This window comes from Phyllobates terribilis, unplaced genomic scaffold (assembly GCF_046119375.1).
Source record: "Phyllobates terribilis strain yellow unplaced genomic scaffold, ASM4611937v1 Scaffold_9__5_contigs__length_417890890, whole genome shotgun sequence".
Taxonomy (NCBI): Eukaryota; Metazoa; Chordata; class Amphibia; order Anura; family Dendrobatidae; genus Phyllobates; species Phyllobates terribilis.
Window position 1 is genome coordinate 286303676 of NW_027362769.1, and position 20093 is coordinate 286323768.

General features: G+C 40.6%; 1 protein-coding gene across 1 annotated transcript in view; it reads left to right on the forward strand.

The window, feature by feature from the left end:
- PFKL (phosphofructokinase, liver type) overlaps window positions 1-20093 on the forward strand; it is a 102635-nt gene that overhangs the window by 7058 nt on the left and 75484 nt on the right. The window contains exons 2-5 of the mRNA XM_073647860.1: window positions 7146-7219; window positions 9423-9500; window positions 13234-13423; window positions 15116-15281. Coding sequence (XP_073503961.1) covers window positions 7146-7219; window positions 9423-9500; window positions 13234-13423; window positions 15116-15281 — 508 coding nt within the window. The remainder of the gene's footprint in view (window positions 1-7145; window positions 7220-9422; window positions 9501-13233; window positions 13424-15115; window positions 15282-20093) is intronic.

The window sequence follows — 20093 nt, forward strand, 5'->3', positions numbered from 1 at the left end:
TATTTTCTCCTTTTACCCTTGTGAAAATAAAAAAAAATGAGGCTAAAACATCATTTTTGTGGAAAAAGTTTTATATTTTTTTTCATGGCTCCATGTTATAAACTTCTGTGAAGCACCTGGGGGTTCAAGGTGCTCACCACACACCTAGAAAAAATTCCCTGAGGGGTCTAGTTTCCAAAATGGTGTCACTTGTGGGGAGTTTCCACTGTTTAGGCACATCAGGAGCTCCCCAAACACAACATGGCGTCCGCTAATTATTCAAGAAAATCTTACATTCAAAAAGAAAAATGGCGCTCCTTCCCTTCCAAACCCTGCCGTGCTCCCAAACAGTGGGTTTCCCCCACATATGGGGTATCGGCGTGCTCAGGAGAAATTAAACAACAAATTTTGGGGTCCATTTTTTCCTGTTTCCCTTGCGAAAATAAAAAAACTTAGGTCTAAAGTAACATTTTTGTGAAAAAAGTTAAATGTTCATTTTTTTTCTTCCACATTCCAAAAATTCCTGTGAAGCACGTGAAGGGTTAATAAACTTCTTGAATGTGGTTTTGAGCACCTTGAGGGGTGCAGTTTTTTGGGTATTTTCTGTCATAAAGGCCCCTCAAAGTCACTTCAAGTGTGATGTGGTCCCTAAAAAAATGGTTATGTAAATTTTGTTGTAAAAATTAGAAATCGCTGGTCAACTTTTAACCCTTACTAACTTCCTAACAAAAAAACCAGAAAAAAACGTTTGGTTCCAAAATTGTGCTGATGTAAAAGAAATGTTACCTCTATCATGAAGTACAATATGTCACGAAAAAACAGTCTCAGAATCAGCGGGATCCGTTGAAGCGTTCCAGAGTAATTACCTTATAAAGTGACAGTGGTCAGAATTGTAAAAATTGACCTGGTCATTAACGTGCAAACCACCTTGGTGGGTAAAGGGGTTAAAAATGAAAAAAAAAAACAAATAAAAACGGCAAATATTTGGTATCGCTGTAAAATATTTATATATAAAATAAATTAATCCCATCAGTGAATGGCGTAAAGAAAAAAAAATCAAAAAGCCAGAATTATGTTTTTTTTTTTTTTTTTTAGCCTCCGCAATAGAATGCAATAAGAGGCGATCAAAACATCGCAACTACCCCCAAATGGTATCAGTAAAAATGTCAGCTCAGGATACAAAAATTAAGCCCTCAGCCCATATCCAGAAAAATGGAAATATTATGGGTCTCAGAAAATGGCGACAAAAGCAAAAAATTTTTCTTACAAATTTCCATCTTTTTTTCACAACTTAAATAAAAAAAACAAAAACCCTATACATGCTTGTTATCTGTGTACTCGTACAGACATGGAGAATCGTATTGGCAGGTCCGTTTTACCATATAGTGAACATGATGGATAAAACAAACAAAAACAAAAAAGCAATTGTGAAATTGCACTTTTTTTGCAATTGCAATGCACTTGGAATTTTTTTTCTTGTTTTCCAGTACACCATGTGGTAGAATGAATGGTGCCACTGAAAAGTACAACTCGTCCTGCAAAAAACAAGCCCTCATATTTCTATATTGATGGAAAAATAAAGTTATGGCTCTTGGAAGAGCGGGAGAAAACAAAAATACAGAAAATAGCCATGGCATGAAGGGGTTAAAGAACGAACACTTTATTAGAGAACAAGATGGTGGGGGACGGATGTACAAAGCAAATAAAGGGCGCACACCCAAATGTAGATAAAATTTATAAAAACATCCTTTATTTAAAGGGAGATGTGTAATATCCATGCAGGCATTGAGTGTACAGAGCCAAATACAAGTAAAGCAAATAACTAGTAAAATATGGGCCACTATATTGTTGTGAAGACATACCGTATATATTCTTAATAATGTGTGTGTATGCTAGACATAAGTAATATGTAATGACGCAATGGTCTAATGCTATCAATATCTAAGGAGGGCGAAGATTGTCAATACCATCAAAAATCTACTATATAATTGTCTTATCCTGTCTGTCCTGGAAATCCCGCGTCGCTCATTGGTCCGGCAGCGGCCAATCAGCACCGCGGGATTTCTGAAAAAAGATGGCGGCCGTTAGCGGCTCATCTGGCGGACGGAGGTCAGCGGCGATGCAGCGGGGAGATGAGCGGCGCTAGCAGCACAACTACCCCGACCGGCGCCGCTGACCTCCATGCGGCTAATGTCGGAAAATCAGCGGCTTGGCCCGCTGATCTCCCGACAGCAAGTGTGAACAGAGGACCGGGGAGCGGCGCCGCCGGTCGGGATACTTCTGCTACGATCAGCCGCTCATCTCCATGAGGAAGTAGCCGCACAAGCAGCGCCGCTCCCCGGTCATCGCTAATACGACGCTGATTGGTCGCGGTGGCCGGCCGCGACCAATCACCGAGATGGGCGGCAAATTTAAACGCCGCTCTGCTGATTTGTCGCGGCCGGCCACCGCGACCAATCAGCGAGATGGCCGGGAAATTTAAACGCCGCTGTGCTGATTAATCGCGGCCAGCCACCGCGACCAATCAGCGAGATTGGCGCCAAATTTAAACAACGCTCTGCTGATTGGTCGCGTCTGACGTCAGCGACCAATCAGCGAGATTGGCGCCAAATTTAAACAACGCTCTGCTGATTGGTCGCGGTCGCCTTCCGCGACCAATGAGCAGTATTGGCGCCAAATTTAAACCCCGCTCTGCTGATTGGTCGCGACCGCCGGCCGCGACCAATCAGCGATATTGGCGCCAAATTTAAACACCGCTCTGCTCATTGGTCGCGGTTACCGGTCACGAATAACCAGCATTATTGGCGACAAATTTAAACACCGCTCTGCTGATTGGTAGCGGACGGCAGACGCGACCAATCAGCGAGATTGGCGCCAAATTTAAACAACGCTCTGCTGATTGGTCGCGGCCGGTGGTCGTGACCAATCAGCAGTATTGGCGCCAAATTTAAACTCCGCTCTGCTGATTGGTCGCGGTGGCCGGCCTCGACCAATCAGCGATTTTGGCGCCAAATTTAAATACCGCTCTGCTGATTGCGCCCGGTCGGCCGCATACCTATTCTAGAATACCCGATGCGTTAGAATCGGGCCACCATCTAGTATAAGGATAAACCGTTGGTACTTGTATTACCCCGACGCATGTTTTTTCTATTGCCTTCATCCCTAATAAAGTGCTGGATCTTTAAAGGAGAGTGATTCATGGACTTTTTGGTCAGCTTTCTCCTCCTTTAGGCTCTGTTTGCATTTTTACCAACTTGCCCTGTTTGCATTTACTGTCCACTTACATGTATATCCAAGATAACTATATGTATATTTATACAGACTTATATTCTACATGTTTTTGATACTTAAAGATATACATATCATTTGTTTTGTAATTTTTCTATAAATGTCAAATACACATATATGTTTTGTTATACACATGTTTTTTCCTTTTTATTTCCTTTGTGTGTATTGGAATGACACAAAAAAAACTGAGAAAAAAAGGCAAATTACACAGATTGTATATTTCGGACCATAAGACGCACTTTTTTTCCCCAAAATTTGGGAGAAAATGGATGGTGCGTCTTATGGTCCGAACGCAGCTTACCGGGAAGTTGCGGTGGTAGTGGAGCTGGATCGCAGGAAGCGGGGTCCCTCTCTCAGGAAGCCTGCAGTGGCAGAAGCGATGAGATGCTGCAGGGCTGGTTTGTCGGTCAGGCAGAGCGGAGTGCATTGCTTTTCCGACGGCCTTGGCCATCTTCCTGAAGCCATGATCTACAGGGAAACGGCTTCCCGAGCCGATGCATGTGCAGATTGAGATCTCGACGGCCATTTCCCTGAGGCCCACGGTCTTTTCACACAAAAAAACCCAAAAATGGGATGGACAAATTTGTTGGCACTCTCAACTTAATATTTGATTCCACACCCTTTGGAATAGATAACTGCAATCAATCGCTTCCTCTAGCCGTCAACAAACGTCTTACAGCTCTCAACTGGAATTTTGGACCACTCTCCTTTTGCAAACTGCTCCAGGTCTCTCATATTTGAAGGGTGCCTTCTCCCAACTGCAATTTTAAGATCTCTCCACATGTGTTCAATGAGATTTAGATCCAGACTCATTGCTAGCCTCTTCAGAACTCTCCAGAACTTTTGTTTCCATCCATTTCTGGGTACTTCTTAAAGTATGTTTGGAGTCATTGTCCTGCTGGATGACCCATGGCTTAGGACGCAAACCCAGTTTTCTGACACTGGGCACTACAATTCTTTGCTAGTCTTTAGATTTCATGATGCTTTGCACACAATCAAGACACCCAGTGCCAGAGGCAAAACAACTCCAAAAATTCTTTGACCCTCCACCATATTAGACTGTAGGTACTGTGTTCTTTTCTTTTCTAATTCTGCTTTCGGTAAACAGTAGAATGATGTGCTTTACCAAAAAGCTCTGTTTTGGTCTCCTCTGTCCACAATATACTTTCCCAGAAGAATTTTGTCTTACTCACGTACATTATGGCAGTGGTGTCCTCCTCGGTCTCATGCCATAGCGTTTCATTACATTCAAAAGTCAACTCATAGTTTGCTCTGAAACGGATGTACCCTGAGCCTACAGGACAGCTTGAATTTCAGTGGAACTTATAACCTTGAGATTGTTGATATTGTTCAACAAATTTGATTCCCAAGTCCTCAGACAGTTCTCTTCTCCTCTTTCTGTTCTCCATGCTTAGTGTGGCACACACAGACACACAATGCAAATATTAAGTCAACTTCTTCCCTTTTTATCTGGTTTCAGATGTGATTTTCATATTGCCCATGCCTGGTACTTGCCACAGGTGAGTTTGAACAAGCATCACATGCTTGAAACAAAGTTGTTTACCCACAATTTTGGAAAGGTGCCGCCAAAAATTTCTGTCCTGACCGTTTTTGGGGTCTTGAGTGAAATGATGTCCAATTTGCCATTTTTTCACGCCCCCTGACGAAGAAAGGACGAAACGTGCGTTGGGGCGTGCAGGGATTGCACTCTACTAATTACAACTTATGTGTTTCATTTATTGTAACTGGCTGCATAGACTGATATAGTTTGATCTTGCTATTAAGTATAGTTCTGTACGCTATATACTCATTTGTGAGTGTTTCATTCACCCAAATTATCTGTACAATTTGTTACTTAGCTTTATCAAACCACTAATTTTAGTGTTGGATGGTATAGTCAACTGTTCTGTTGATTTAATGTTTAAAGTGGTTGTCCATTACTTGTACATTGATGCCCTATCCACCAGCCGGAAGTACTTTCTTGCTGAGCTTGGCCATTTAGTTTTTTGGCGCATCGGGGTACTACACATCTGCCTCCCATTGAATTGAATAGGAGGCGGATGTGTAGTACCCAGCACTGGCCACTAGAACTAGACGGCCAAGCTCAGCAAGTAAGCACTTCCGGCCAACGGTCACCTACACAGATATTAGCTGATTGGCAGGGGTGCGGGTGCTGGATACTGGCCCATCAGACATTGATACCCTACCCTACGGATAGAGCATCAATGTATAAGTAGTGGACATCTTCTTGAAGTAAATGTGACTAATAATTATTACTCCCAGGATCATGTTTGTATAAGAATACTTATAACACTATTAATTCTGTATCCCTTACTTGAAGTAAAACTACACTTTTTAGGCCACGGCCCCACTATCAGTATTTGGTCAGTATTGGGAGCCAAAAGCAGATGAGGAACAATCAGAGAAAAGGTATAATAGAAACAAGTCACCAATTCTGCATTTATCACCCACTCCTGGATTTGGCTCCCACTCCTGAGAAAAAATACTGACTGAATACTGACCAAATACTGATAGTGGGGCTGTGGCCTTACTGTCATGATCACGTGTGTACTATTTATCTGAACACTGCAATCTATGCATGTAGTTAATAAAAAAAAATACTGTGTATCCCCGCTTCTTTAGAGCAGCACTTAATTTTTAATTGTTGGTTGTATTTTATATAATTAATAAAGATGATATATACTCGTTAATATACTCGTTCGTGTTGAAGCTTTCTATATGCCTATGTCTGTGTAAATAAGTATGTACTGAGTAGTGACCTATAAATAGGTTTATTCCATATGAAAAATCCCTGATGTTTCTCTATGAACATGGTCTATAGACAGCTGCTTATCACAGGAGGGGTTGTAGTTGGACCAGTGTTCGGCCAGCTGCTCCCAGCAATGATAATGTCGCAGTGATAAAACCTTCACTGTAAGTAAACACCCAGCTTGACAAGTGACACATAGCTGAATTCTGTGTTTTGACCCCTACCTCATTGGGTCCTCAGATTACATGGCAAAAACTTGCTGACAGATTCCCTTTAATCATTTCACCCTACAGAGAAGCATTCTGTTCATTTGTTGGGTGTTTGGCAGCCTGCTTACACTAATTTTTGGGAAATGAGCATTCTTAATAATCAGCCAATGTAATCGATGTTTAGTGTGCGTACAGAGATGGCGATCAATCCCTGATTATCACTGCCCACATGACTGAAAAGCCCAAGATTAGAAGGGATTTCAGTGGATAAAATACAAGTTAGGCCTTCATTCAGACTTCCTTTTTGCATGTATGTGTACCATCTGTGAATTTGATGGCTAGAACACATACCCATTATAGGCTATAATGCTGTTTACAATGCTGTTTTTTGTGGACTGTGTGTCTGCAAAAAAAAATCATGGCGACATGTCCATTTTTGATACGAGTGACAAATCTAAATCACCTGTACAAGTCTATGGGTCCGTGAAAATGAGGTACTGTCTATTTTTAACATTTTAATGGGTTGGAGAAGCTGTGCAAATTTTGGGGAGCGTTGGAGAAAATCATTGATTCTAATGATGGACACAGTGACCAAGCGCTGCGGAAATTCTGATTCAGCGCTGATGAAAATCTGTCTTTGTTTTCACACACAAGTAAAAACTGGCCATCTGAATAAGGCCTTATACTGAGGCTTTTCCCACAACGATTGTATACATCGGTCTGTTCATCTCTATAACGTGCTGCCTGAAGGGTGGATGGTATTCTCACAGTGAAAGCAGTGCCGTACCCGCAATTATGGGGTTATTGGGGTCGTATTCACCATGTGTTCATGTGACATTGGCTTGAGGCCCTGACTTTTCTGATAATATTTTACAATAGCTTCTTTTTTCCCCTAACAGGAATGAACGCTGCGGTCCGTGCTGTGACTCGAATGGCTATTTATGTTGGAGCTAAAGTTTTCCACGTATATGAGGTATTACAGATGACATCTCCTCTATAAAGCATTCTCCTGCCTGTATAATCTGTGATCCTACCCTTCTGCTGGCTCTCAGGTACAGCTGTGGAGCTCCATCCACAGATCTAGTGGCTTTACAGCTGAAATGTCTCTACCATTCCCTGTCTTCTGTAACGTCTGGGGTGTGTAGTCTTTACATCACGCACCTTGTACTATTCAGATAGTGGTTCTCTAATGCAGTATTCAGACAAATGATGAACCTGTTTTGCATCTGCATGTGTTCCCTTTTTTATGGACTTTGGGCTGAGAAAACTAGTAGTGCATGCTGTGATTTTCTCAGCACAGACTGAGCACTATCTGGCCCTAGAGCACTATCTGGCCCTAGAGCACTATCTGGCCCTAGAGCACTATCTGGCCCTAGAGCACTATCTGGCCCTAGAGCACTATCTGGCCCTTCTTTTTTTTTCCTCTAAAGGCCTTTTATTGGCTTCTGTTTTTGGCCTGTTAAAGGGGTTTTCTCAAGTTGAATTTTCAGAGTGCACCACTCCTGGCTTTCCTGCTTTGTTAGTGGTGGCGTGCTTCACTGCTGAAGATTGACAGGTCAGACCAGCAGCATGGTTGCACCACTGGTCCAAACTGAGCAAGTTGGGATAAGACTGGTCAGATCCATCCAGCTTCATAGAGCGGTGAGCATGCAGTAAAGCAGGGGTGGGGAACCTCAGGCCTGCGGGCCGTTTATGGCATGATGACCCTCGATGACCTTTTATCCTGCCATCTGTGGCAGGGACGTGTCCAATTGCCTGTATCTTTGTGCACAATAAAATTATATATACAGTATATTAAATAAAAAGATCAGTATTACATGGACGCCGGCTTTACCTCCACTTTACCAGAATAAATGCAAAATCTGATGAGATTCTCTTCGAGATATCAACAGTGAGGAGGAGGGGAAGCTGATTCCATATAACTTCCTAATATTAAATGACTCTCAAAAAACAATGAACAACCACTCGATCATTTTAAAATTATTCATTTAATAAATATACACATATAGATCAAAAGACATAATTACAGGAAGACAGACTCAGGGATATATAGTATAATAAATACCCAATAATTAATTTGTTGTGGGGCATAGATCAACATAAGGGCAAATCATAAATGACAAATCCAGACTATGTGTTAAAGTGCACAGTGCAAACAGATACATATGATAGCTACCCAAAAATAAATAATTAAATCACAGTGGATATATATTAAAGTGCTAAAAATGCATCAAAAGTGCTAAAGTAAACACATAGAAGGGAATAACTTCAATATAAATACCATATGGCTAGGCCCCACCACCTCCAACGCCATTTCGCCGGATGGCTTTCTCAAGGAGTATATGATCATATACTCCTTTTGAGAGAATTTTATATTGAAGATTAATGAATTATCTGGTGTAATATATTGTGTCATTTTTGGTTAGTTGTCTTCCTAATAATAAAGCAGAGCCTTGTGCTTAGATCTGGCAGGATTTGGTCCGGTTCACAGTTTTATTAACTCACTGGTCTATAAAATACAAATGGGAGAATCAGCCAACAGTCCCAACATTATTTATTAGCCATGTCCCTGTGTATTATGCAGCCCAAATAAAGGAGGATACAGTGGTTTTATATGGAATACCTGCTTGTAGGGGTTAATCTGAGACTCTCACTACCTACACACAGACAGCCATAATGCAGTCAGGTGAAGCTTTGTTCCTGCAGTTTCTAGCTTCCTCTTGCTGCTCCATATTGTACTCGAATCCACTGTAGATCTCTTGTATAACTACATCCAGTATGGAGTAAAAGACCAGCACCGATATGACATGTATCCAGCTGCCCCCTCCCAGTCTCCCCACACACAGTGGGATCTCCTCAACCAGAAGCAGGGAGTCACGCCCAGCCGTCAAAACACCCAGAGAGTGCAGAGCCCAATTTTCATCTGTTACTTAGAGGGCAAGAGCTTCCATCACTGAATTTCCTAATATTTTTTTTCTGTTTTCCTATTTCTTTGAGAGAAGATTCATGGTGTTTACTAGGAGGTGATAGGTCTTATTCCACAGTTAGTGAGGTGAATAAACCAAATATATCTCAAAAAGATTGAGCAAGTTGAATTTCACACTGAAGTGGCCAAGTTATGAATAATTTTACATTTTTTATCTGCATTGTTTAGTAACATTATATTCTCCTCATAGGGCTATGAAGGCTTGGTTGAAGGTGGTGATTGTATTAAACAAGCAAATTGGCTAAGTGTGTCAAACATAATCCAGATGGTAAGTTCAGAAGACTATAAAAATTGCCCATTTCAGTGTGCAGGTAGTTATTGTACTTTTAAAGGGAACCTGTCACCTGATTCATGCTGCCTAACCAAGGGCAGCAGGAATCAGAGCCTGGCTCCATGATTAAAGCCAGGTATATTTTTGTCTCAAATTCTCTGGCGTTTCAGATAAAGTAGTTTGAAGACCTGGCTGGGGACCATAGCCAAAGTCAAGACTATTCTGTCTTCACCCTAGTTGATTGGCGCGTCTCTCCCATGTGTGTACAGTGGGAAAGACCTGTCAATCACCTAGAGCGGTGCTGGAAGAAGCTGGCCGGGTGGATGTTGGACTAGTCTCATCTATACCTATGGTCATTGGCCAGATCTTCAAACTATATTGTTACTGACTTGCGGACCGTTTCAAACAATAATACATGGTACATTTCTGCAGTCGTGCAGCCAGGTTCTGATTCATGCTGCCTTTACTTTGGGCAGCATTAAACAGCTGACAGGTTTTTAAATCTGTACATGTGGATTTAAAGCCTTTTAAAGTTTTTATTCATGTTCAGTTATGCAAATAATTTATATATATTGAAGAGTATATATTAAAGGGTAAGCATCGTTTTAAATTTTTTTCATAAATCAATAGTACACATGCAAAGAAGCAATTTTGTAATATACAGTCATGGCTTGAAAGTTTTGGTACCCTTGAAATTGTTCCAGATAATGAAGCATTTCTTCCAGAATATTATTGCAATTACACATGTTTTATTATACACGTGTATTCCTTTTGTGTGTATTGGAACAAATCAAAAAAAGGCAAATTGTACATAATTTCACACAAAACCCCAAAAATGGGCCGAACAAAATTGTTGACCCCCTCAACTTTAATATTTGGTTGCACACCCTTTGTAATAAATAACTGCAATCAATCACTTCCTATAACCATCAACAAGCTTCTTACACCTCTCAGCTGGAATTTTGGACCACTCTTCTTTTGCAAACTGCTCCAGGTCTCTCATATTTGAAAGGTCCGCTCTCCCAACAGCAATTTTAAGATCTCTCCACAAGTGTTCAATGGGATTTAGATCCTGACTCAGTCCTGAGTCACACTACCGCATAACACGGCCAAGTGATATGCAATAAAACATCGCATAGCACTCGGACTAGTGTTATTCTATGGGGCAGCTCACATCTGTGATTATTTTCTCATGCCGATGTTACTGAGATAGCAGATGGCAGCTGATATGGACACACTTCTGTGTAGACGGATGGTGGGAAGTGCTAGAATTTTTTTTTGTTAATGGGTTCTTCACTGTATGGCTGATGTATGGTCTCGGTTCCAGGGAAATTGCATCCTACAGCAGCTTCCCTAAGTACTTGATGGCTGGGATGGGAGCTTCATTACAGTTTCTTCTCTGTATAACATAGCACTCAGGAAGGCAGAGACGGTCATAACTGTTTTTGCCTTCTCTATTAGGGAAGGGTTTTAGCTGTCTTTGCTAGTTGGCTACTAAAATTCTGAACACACAAAAAATGTGTTTGTATCCCTATTTGAGACCTGGAGCTATCATATTTTTTTCCTCTCTCAATGGAGCTGTGGGAGTGTTTGATTTTTTTTTTTTTTTTGCATGGAGCACTTTTATAGTTTATTGGTATAATTCTCTGTTGCATTTTTGGAGTAGAGGTGCTGTAACTGAAAAAAAAATCCTGCAATTCATGTTTTGCTTTTTTTTTCTTTGTTTACAGGTAAATGTATATTTTAATTGATTGGACGTTTACTGACCTGACGATAACAAATGTGGTTTTCTTTTTTCTTTTCAGTTTACATTTGCTGTCCCATGTGGGACATGAACCTGCCATTATTTGATTGCTTGTACTATACATTGCAATGCTTCTGTATTGAAGTACAGAGGTGGCTGATGGACACTGGAACGGATGCTCCAACTGGGTCGCACCACTTAAATGCCTCTGCCAGAGATTGACAGTGGCATTTCAGTGGTTAATCAGCAGTGGTTGGACCTAGCTGGTCGGCTCCCTCGGTGTATGACGTGGACTTAGTTATTGAGCGTCTCCGTACTGCTGCATTCCCCCCAGTATTCTTGGGCATTAAGGCTATGTTCACACGTTGCGTTTTTGCTGTGTGTTTTTTTTTTTATGCAAATTTATGTAAATTGAAAACTGCATTTACAGTACCAGCAAAAGCTATGAGATTTCAGAAATCTCATGCACACACATTGTTTAAAAACAGGCAGTGAAATGTTTTACCTCACAGAATGAATCAGCTGTGATCCCCGGCTGTTCTGTCTGTATACTCTTTTGCGTCCTCCTCTGCCCAGGAGCTGTGGTATGATCAGACCATGTCCCTGTACGGTCAGACACAGCTATTACACAGTACACAGCAGGGGCACATTTATAAGATTATCTCAGCACAGGAACATTTTATTTAAACACATCCAATTGTGGAAATTATTATTATTCCAAGATCTACTGATTAAAATATACTTTTGTTCGTGGAAAAACCCCTTTAAATTAAAATTAGTGATGCGTACAAAGTAAACATTGGCTGACTAAGGTATGAAGTGAACAATACCTGAGCAACTCAATGGCCAACCAAAGTGTGAAAGTATATAGTGTCCTACAAACTCAATGCTCTGCTAATGTCTTAGGTAAACTATTCCTGACCAACTTACCTCCCCGAGCTGTTAAATTTGTAATGTGTATTTTTAGATGAACAGAAGTCTTGCATTGGTGACCTGTATTCGTGCTTTTGTGGTGGAAGCAAAGCTAAACTTTGGGATCCTGAAAAATGCAGCAAAACCTGCTTTTTGTAAGCAGTTTCTTTACTGCCAAGAGAGCAAGTTTTGCCTGCAGAAAAAAAACGCAACTTGTGAACATAGCCTTTAGGCTGCGTTCACACATTGCGTATTTTCGCGCACTTTTTTGAGCGCGCTTTTTGAAAATACTCTGTGCTTTGTGTCTGCCAGCAAAGTGAATGGGAAATTCACTTTGCCGTTCAGACACTGTGTGATTTTATGCAGCGGGAAAGCGCAGTTGCGTAAAGAATTGGCATGTCAATTCTTTACGCAGCTGCGTCCTGCGCTTTCTCTCTGTTGTGCCCATTATAAGCGATGGAATTACGCAGCGGTGTTCACACACTGCGTAATTCCATCGCTTTTTTACGGAGGCGCAGGATGGATACTCACCTACCCGATGTCAGGGGAGAGGCGTCCGGTCCGCTACTCTCCAATCCCGCGCTTCCAGCATCTGCCGGTGAGCCGATCAGCTGTTAGCTAACCGGCTTGTAACCGGCTTCCGGTCAGCTGATTACAAGCCGGTCAGCTGACAGTCAGCTGATCGCTTCACGGCAGATGCTGCAAGCGCGGGACGGAGCAGACGCGTCTCTCATGCATCGGGTAGGTGAGTATCCATAGTCTGTACATACACTGCTAGGGACACACACAGGACACATAGACACAGACAGTACACATGTCACACTGAAATGAAGTGTGACATTACACATGTCACCCTTCATTTTCACACTGCGTTTTTTGCTGCGCTTTTTTACGCAGTGTGTGAATGGAGGTGCTTTTTTTACCTGCTTTAAAAAACGCAGGAAAATACGCAGCGTAAAAGAACGCAGGGAAATACGCAATGTGTGAACGCAGCCTTAAACTGTAAATGTGATGTTTGCTTTCACTCACTTAGTTGTTCATGTTGTCTATTAGCTTCTTTATTTTCTTTTGTAGGGCGGCACGATCATTGGTAGTGCGCGGTGTAAGGCATTTACCACTCACGAAGGCCGTTTGTCGGCCGCCTTTAATCTTGTTCAGCATGGCATAACAAATTTATGTGTCATTGGTGGTGATGGAAGTTTAACTGGAGCAAATATTTTTAGAAAGGAGTGGAAAGGTCTGCTTGAAGAACTGGTTAAAGGAGGTAAGTACGGGTGATTAAAATTGTCACTATACACTATGGCCTGATTAACACTGAGGCCGGTCTTAAGTATGAGAGTACTGGGGTGAAATGTGACAAATTCATTAAGTGGTGTGCGCCTCTTTCAATTGCCGTTTGCCACCATCAGACGTGTGGCAGCCATGGACTGATATACATTGTTGTTGTAAGTTACGCCACTTTTGTTACTTAGATTCTGATGGATTTGTTGGGTGCAATTAGCTAAGTTAGCAAAGCTGACCGGGAATGGCATAAAACCTTCAAGTTGCAGCATTTTTGTGCAACTTGGATTGGCCCTTGAATTTTGTGGCCCTTTCAAGTATTTTTTGGGTTTTTTTTATGCCAGAATTGTGGCGAAAACAGATTGATTGAATCAGGCCCTTGATGTTCAGTGATAGTGAAGATATAAAAAAGACAGCTTTATGCACCAGGCATAGAATTACATAAAGCATTGTAAAATTCTTCCATTTTTTATTTTTTTTGTGATCATCTCTGCCTTTTTTATATGACTCGTCTCCCAGATTAAAGGGAGGTCATAGGGAACTTGTCAGGTCCAATAACGCTATTAACCTGCAGATTAACGCTACATATGCAGGTTCATAGCATTATCGGACCTGACAGGTTCCCTTTAATTTGTATTACATAGAAACACTATTTAAAAGATAAAGCATAATAAAATCTAAAAGAATCCGGCTACTAATGATCTCATCTCATTATTGGCCTACCTTTCTTCATAGCATGCCATAATAGTTTGATGCCCTTCTGATGGCATTCACTCTGAATTACATCATGTAAAGAATCATCTACAGTTTTCTCTGTTAAGTGATTGCAATGGATGCTATATGGTGCCGCTATATGGCATCTAATTCTTTTTTTCCCTCCTTTTTGTTGTTGTTGTCCTCTCATCCAACACATGGAGGAAACTAATGTATGCTGCTAGCTGATATTTTTTTTTCTTTCTCCCACGTGCAAATATCGCCAGTGAAAAAAATAAAAATCTCTCATCCGAGCTGTGCACCACTGAATAACGTTGGTCCGGTTTTTACAGACCGCACTTGGACTCAAATTATGCTCCTGGGAACCTACCCTAAAAACGCAGAATAAGTCCATGGTTGTTAAAGTGTGGCATCCAGACTGATGGTGTGCATGGAAGCCGTCATATTGTAGAGTACAGGAAAACCTGTCTCTACCAATGTGATATTGCTGTGGTATTTGTAATTCTCATATTTGTTGAAGACTGTATGATAGGTATGCATAGTGATTGCCTAATGTCACCCGTTAGCTTGCGTTGGGACCTTGTATTCTGAATTGAAGTGTTTAATTCCTTAGGGCACATCCACATGGGATTGATCTGCAGATTTTTTTTTCTTTTGCAGAAATGCTGCAGTTTTTCCCATATTTCACTCTTTGCATCACAAGACCATAAATCTGCAGCATAAATTGCCATCGTGTAATTTCCAAACCCTCAGGGCAACTAATGCTGATCATTTTCTCCTGTGTGTGTGGATGTGATGTCTGTGCTGGTACTATAGTACACAATGGATTTCCACATGCAAATGTGTGGTGGAAAATCCGCTGTGTGTTACTTATCTGTGGACATACACCTTAACCATTGCTAATGCCATACACTGTTGTTGGAGCCACGTATAAGATTTATGGTACCTTATTTTATTACAGGAAAAATAACTGAAGATTTTGCTGCAAAATATTCTCACTTAAATATTGTGGGACTGGTGGGCTCCATTGACAATGACTTCTGTGGTACTGATATGACAATTGGCACCGATTCAGCTCTGCACAGAATTATGGAGGTTATTGATGCGATTACCACTACTGCACAGAGGTAAGTTAGGGTTGCAAATTGGTGCATTTACCAGCATATTCTGCAAGGATGCTGCAATTCTTCACTTATGTAGTTCTGTCATGGATGCCCACAATACTAATAGTCATTTACTGCCTCTTAATTTACCTGTAAATTCAGCGCTGACTCTCTGATGGTTCTGCAGATCTTTGTTCACACGCAGCTGGTATGTGACCAGTGCAGCCAGTCATTGGCTGCAGCGATCACCTACCATACTACTAGCATCACCACTCGGCAGTGGAAGCCATGAGGACCAGTAGTCTGCCACATCGCTGCTGATACCACTTATACACTACAGCAGTCATAAGTCTATTGCTTATAAATAGGGGCCGGGAGGACCAGCACAGCAATGGCACTGGATCTCTGGGGAAATGTGGTCACTATGTATAATATTTTATATCGATTTTATTTTTTTCTGTTTAATAACAGTTCCTGTTGTTTTTAGCAATTAGAAGAGGACATACTGCTATCAGAATCTCTCTATAGTATAGTATTGGGTATGTTCTTTTTCTGTTAATTCAAGTGATTCTACTTTCTATTATTAATGCAGTAGGGTAGAAGTTTGACGTTAAAGGGGTTGTGCGGTTTCACCTAACCTCTGCCCGCAGGAGCAAACCAATTATTGTATTGGCTGTTTTTAGCTATAGTAAATCTATGATGATGCGTTTACCATCTGCCTTTTTTGCTCCATCTTCATTCTTATTGTTCTGAATTGATGGGCAGGCTGTAGGTCACTACCACATAACTCTGTGCTGAGATTTTATTTTTGCACTAGATCCTATTGTGTGTCCGGTTCTATTGCTGGTCGTGATGTACATCTATACACAAATCCGTCACTGCAACAAACTGGTCAACTAACGCCAACATGAAGCCCGAGACTTTCCTGCTAGCTGTCTAAGTGCTAAGCACCCAGAACAACAGAACAACTCACCTTCATGCTGCTGTGTGTGTGTGTGTGTGTACAGTTGCAACCAGAAGTTTACATACACTATATAAAAAGACACATATGCATGTTTTTCTCAATATCTGACGAAATCAGAAAACACTTTCCCATTTTAGATCAATTAGGATTACCATAATATTTAATATTTGCCAAATGCCAGAATAATGAGAGAGAGAGAATGTTTAAGGCATTTTTATTACTTACTACAAAGTCAAAAGTTTACATACACTAAGATTACTATGCCGTTAAACAATTCTGGACTGCCCATATGATAATGCCATGTGTTTGTTAGCTTCTGATAGTTTTTTGGCAACATCGAGTTAGAGACACACCTGTGGATGCATTTTAATGCACACCTGAAACACACTGCTTTGTGTAGCATCTTGGGAAAGTCTAAAGAAATCAGCCAAGATATCAGGAAGAGAATTGTAGACTTGCACAAGTCTGGCTCATCCTTGGGTACAATTTTAAGATACCTGAAGGTGCCTCGTTCACCTGTACAAACAATTATACGCAAGTACAAACAAGATGGGAATGTCCAGCCACCATTCCATTCAGGAAGGAGACTTGTTCTGTGTGCCATAGATGAGCGTGCTTTGGTCTGACATGTGCATATCAACCCAAGGACAAAAGCAAAAGACCTTGTGAAGATGATGGCGGAATCTGGTAAGAGTGTGTCAATATCCACAGTGAAACAAGTACTGTATCATCATGGGCTGGAATGCCACTCTGCCAGGAAGAAGCCATTACTCCAAAAGAAACATAAAAAAGCCAGATTAATGTTTGCAAATGCACACAGGAACACGTACCTTAATTTTTGGAGACATGTCCTGTGGTCTGATGAAACTAAAATTGAACTTTTTGGGCATAATGACCATTGTTACATTTGGAGGAAAAAGGGAGAAGCTTGGAAGCCTAAGAACACCATCCCAACTGTGAAACACAGGGGGTGGCAGCATCATGTTGTGGGGTTATTTTGCTGCAAGAGGAACTGGTGCACATCATAAAATAGATGGCATCACAAGAAAAGAAGACTATGTGGCACTATGAAGCAACATCTCAGGACATCAGCCAGGAAGTTAAAGCTTGGGCGGAAATGGGTCTTCCAAATGGACAATGACCCAAAGCATACTGCCAAAATGGTAACAAAGTGGCTTAAGGATAACAAAGTCAATGTTTTGGAGTGGCCATCACAAAGCCCTGATCTCAATCCTATTGAAAATTTATGGGCAAAGCTGAAAAGGCAGGTGCGAGCATGGCGACCTACAAACCTGGATCAGTCACACCAGTTTTGTCAGGAGGAATGGGCCCAAATTCCGACCAACTATTGTGAGAAGCTTGTGGAAGGATATCACAAACGTGTGACCCAAGTCACTCAGTTTAAGGGCAATGGTACCATATACTAATGAAATGTATGTAACCTTTTGACTTTGCAGTAAGTAATAAAAATGCCTTAAAACATTATTTCTCTATCATTATTCTGGCATTTGGCAAATATTGAAAATTATGGTAATCCTAATTGACCTAAAACGGGAAAGGTTTATTCTGATTTCATGTCAGATATTGAGAAAAACATGCATATGTGTCTTTTTATATAGTGTATGTAAACTTCTGGTTTCAACTGTGTATGTTCTGTCTCTGTCTTGTATTAAGGTATTAAATTGGCATGCTCCGATGTGGGCAAAGATCATTGTGAAGGAAGAGGGATGAGGTGTGCTGTGACATCTACTATTGTAAATGGCGAATCCAATATTATTTATGCATAGTGTCACCTCACAGTATAATGTTATCTATTTCTGAATTTTTGTTCAATTCTGATGTGGGGGGAAAAAAGGAATATTTTAAATAAAAACCTGATTTTAAACAAGATGTACGGTAATTTTCTGATGAGTCACATTAAAAATAGAAAACCGTTCACTTTCTTTGCAGTCTAGTGGTAAAAGGCTTATTACTTCCATCTTCTCGGTGAGATATATACATGGTTTTATAGCTTTAAAACGGAACAAGGTTCAAAAGTAACATTACCGATTATCTATAGATCATAGTACAATGTCACTGACAAGCATGATGTGCTGTATGAAAGGTTACTGCAGAATTATTGTTCTAGTAATATATATTAACTAATCTAGGTGAACGTCTTAGCTTCTTCCCGATGTAGGACATACCAGTATGTCTTATGTCGTGTGCAAGTGTTTGGCTCTGGCTCAGGAGCCTGTGACAGCAGACTGCTGTAAGACTCCAAAAAAGAAAAATGATCGTTTGTTCAAGTCCAATATTGGTACTAAAAGATGATAAAATTTTCACAGTGACTTGAAAAAGTATTCATAACTTGTGAACTTTCTCACATTTTTTAATGTTACGTTGACAAACTTAAGTGTATTTTATTGGTATTTTATGTGATATATCAACACAAAGTAGCAAGCATTTGTGGAGTGTAAAGGAAATAATACATGGTTTTCTAATTATTTTTAAAATATAAATCGGAAAATTGTGACATCATTTGTATTTAGCCCCTGTTGTCTGATTCCCTTAAATAAAATCCGAAGTGACCAATTACCTCCAGAAATCACAATTGGTAAATTGAGTCCACCTGTGTGTAAGTTATTCTCAGTATAACTACAGCTGTTCTGTGAAGGCCTCAGAAGTTTGTTTGAGAACATTAGGGATCAAGAGACATCATGAAAACAAAGGAACACACAAGATAGGTAAAGGATAATGTTGTGGAGAAGAGTAAAGCAGGTTTAGGCAATAAAAAAATAGCCCAAGCTCTGAACATCTCATGGAGCACTGTTAAATCCATCATCCACAATGGAAGGAGTATGGCAAAATTGCCAAGACATGGCCGTCCATCTAAACGGACATCCAAAGCAAGAAGAGCACTAATTAATTAATTAGAGAAGCAACCAAGAACCCCATGGTCAGTCTGGATGAGCTGCAAAGATCCACAGCTCAGGTTGGAAAATCTGTCCACAGGACAACTATTAGTCATATATTACCCAAATCAGGCCTTTATGGAAGAGTGGCAAGAAGAAATCCATTTTTGAAAGCAAGTCATAAGAAGTCCCGCCTGTAGTTTGCAAAAAGTAATTAAAAGGACACAGCTAGCATGTGGAAGAAGGTCCTGTGGTCAGATGAGACCAAAGTAGAATTTTTTTGGGCTAAATGCAAAACTCTGTGTGTAGTGGAAAACTAACACTGCACGTCACCCTGAAAACACTGCTTTTCTTCAACAGGGACATGGAAGATGGTCAGAATTGATGGGAAGATGGATGGAGCTAAATAAAGGGCAATTCTAAGTTATCTGGTAGAAAATATAGGGTAATCCTGGGAGAGAATGTTTTAGGCTATGTTCACACATCTTGGTATTTTCTGCGGTTTATTTCTGCAGTAAAATCTGCTCTTTTGCTAGGAGGTTGTTCAGGATTTTCCTTGCTTTTTTGCTTATTTTTTAGTGCTTTTTTCAGAGTTTTTGGTGCGTTTTTTTTTCACTGTCCTTTTGTCTCTAATATGCATGTACATAAAGTTCAATGAAAAAAAAAATTCTCATTCTGGGTATGGCGCAAAAAACGCTGAAAAACCTGACACCTGTGTTTTTGGTGTGGTTTTTTTTCAGTGTTTTTTTCACCACCCATTACTTCCAATTGGTGAAAAAACACTGAAAAAAATGCTGAAAGAAGTGACATGCTCTATTTTTCAAAAAAACACGCAAAGCACAAAATCCTGAACAAAAAAAAAACGTGTGTATGAGATTTCTGGAATGTCGTAGACTTTGCTGGTACTGCAAAACACAGCTGAAAATTTGCATGAAAAAACGCTGAAAAAAACCATGATGTGTGAACATAGCCTTAGAG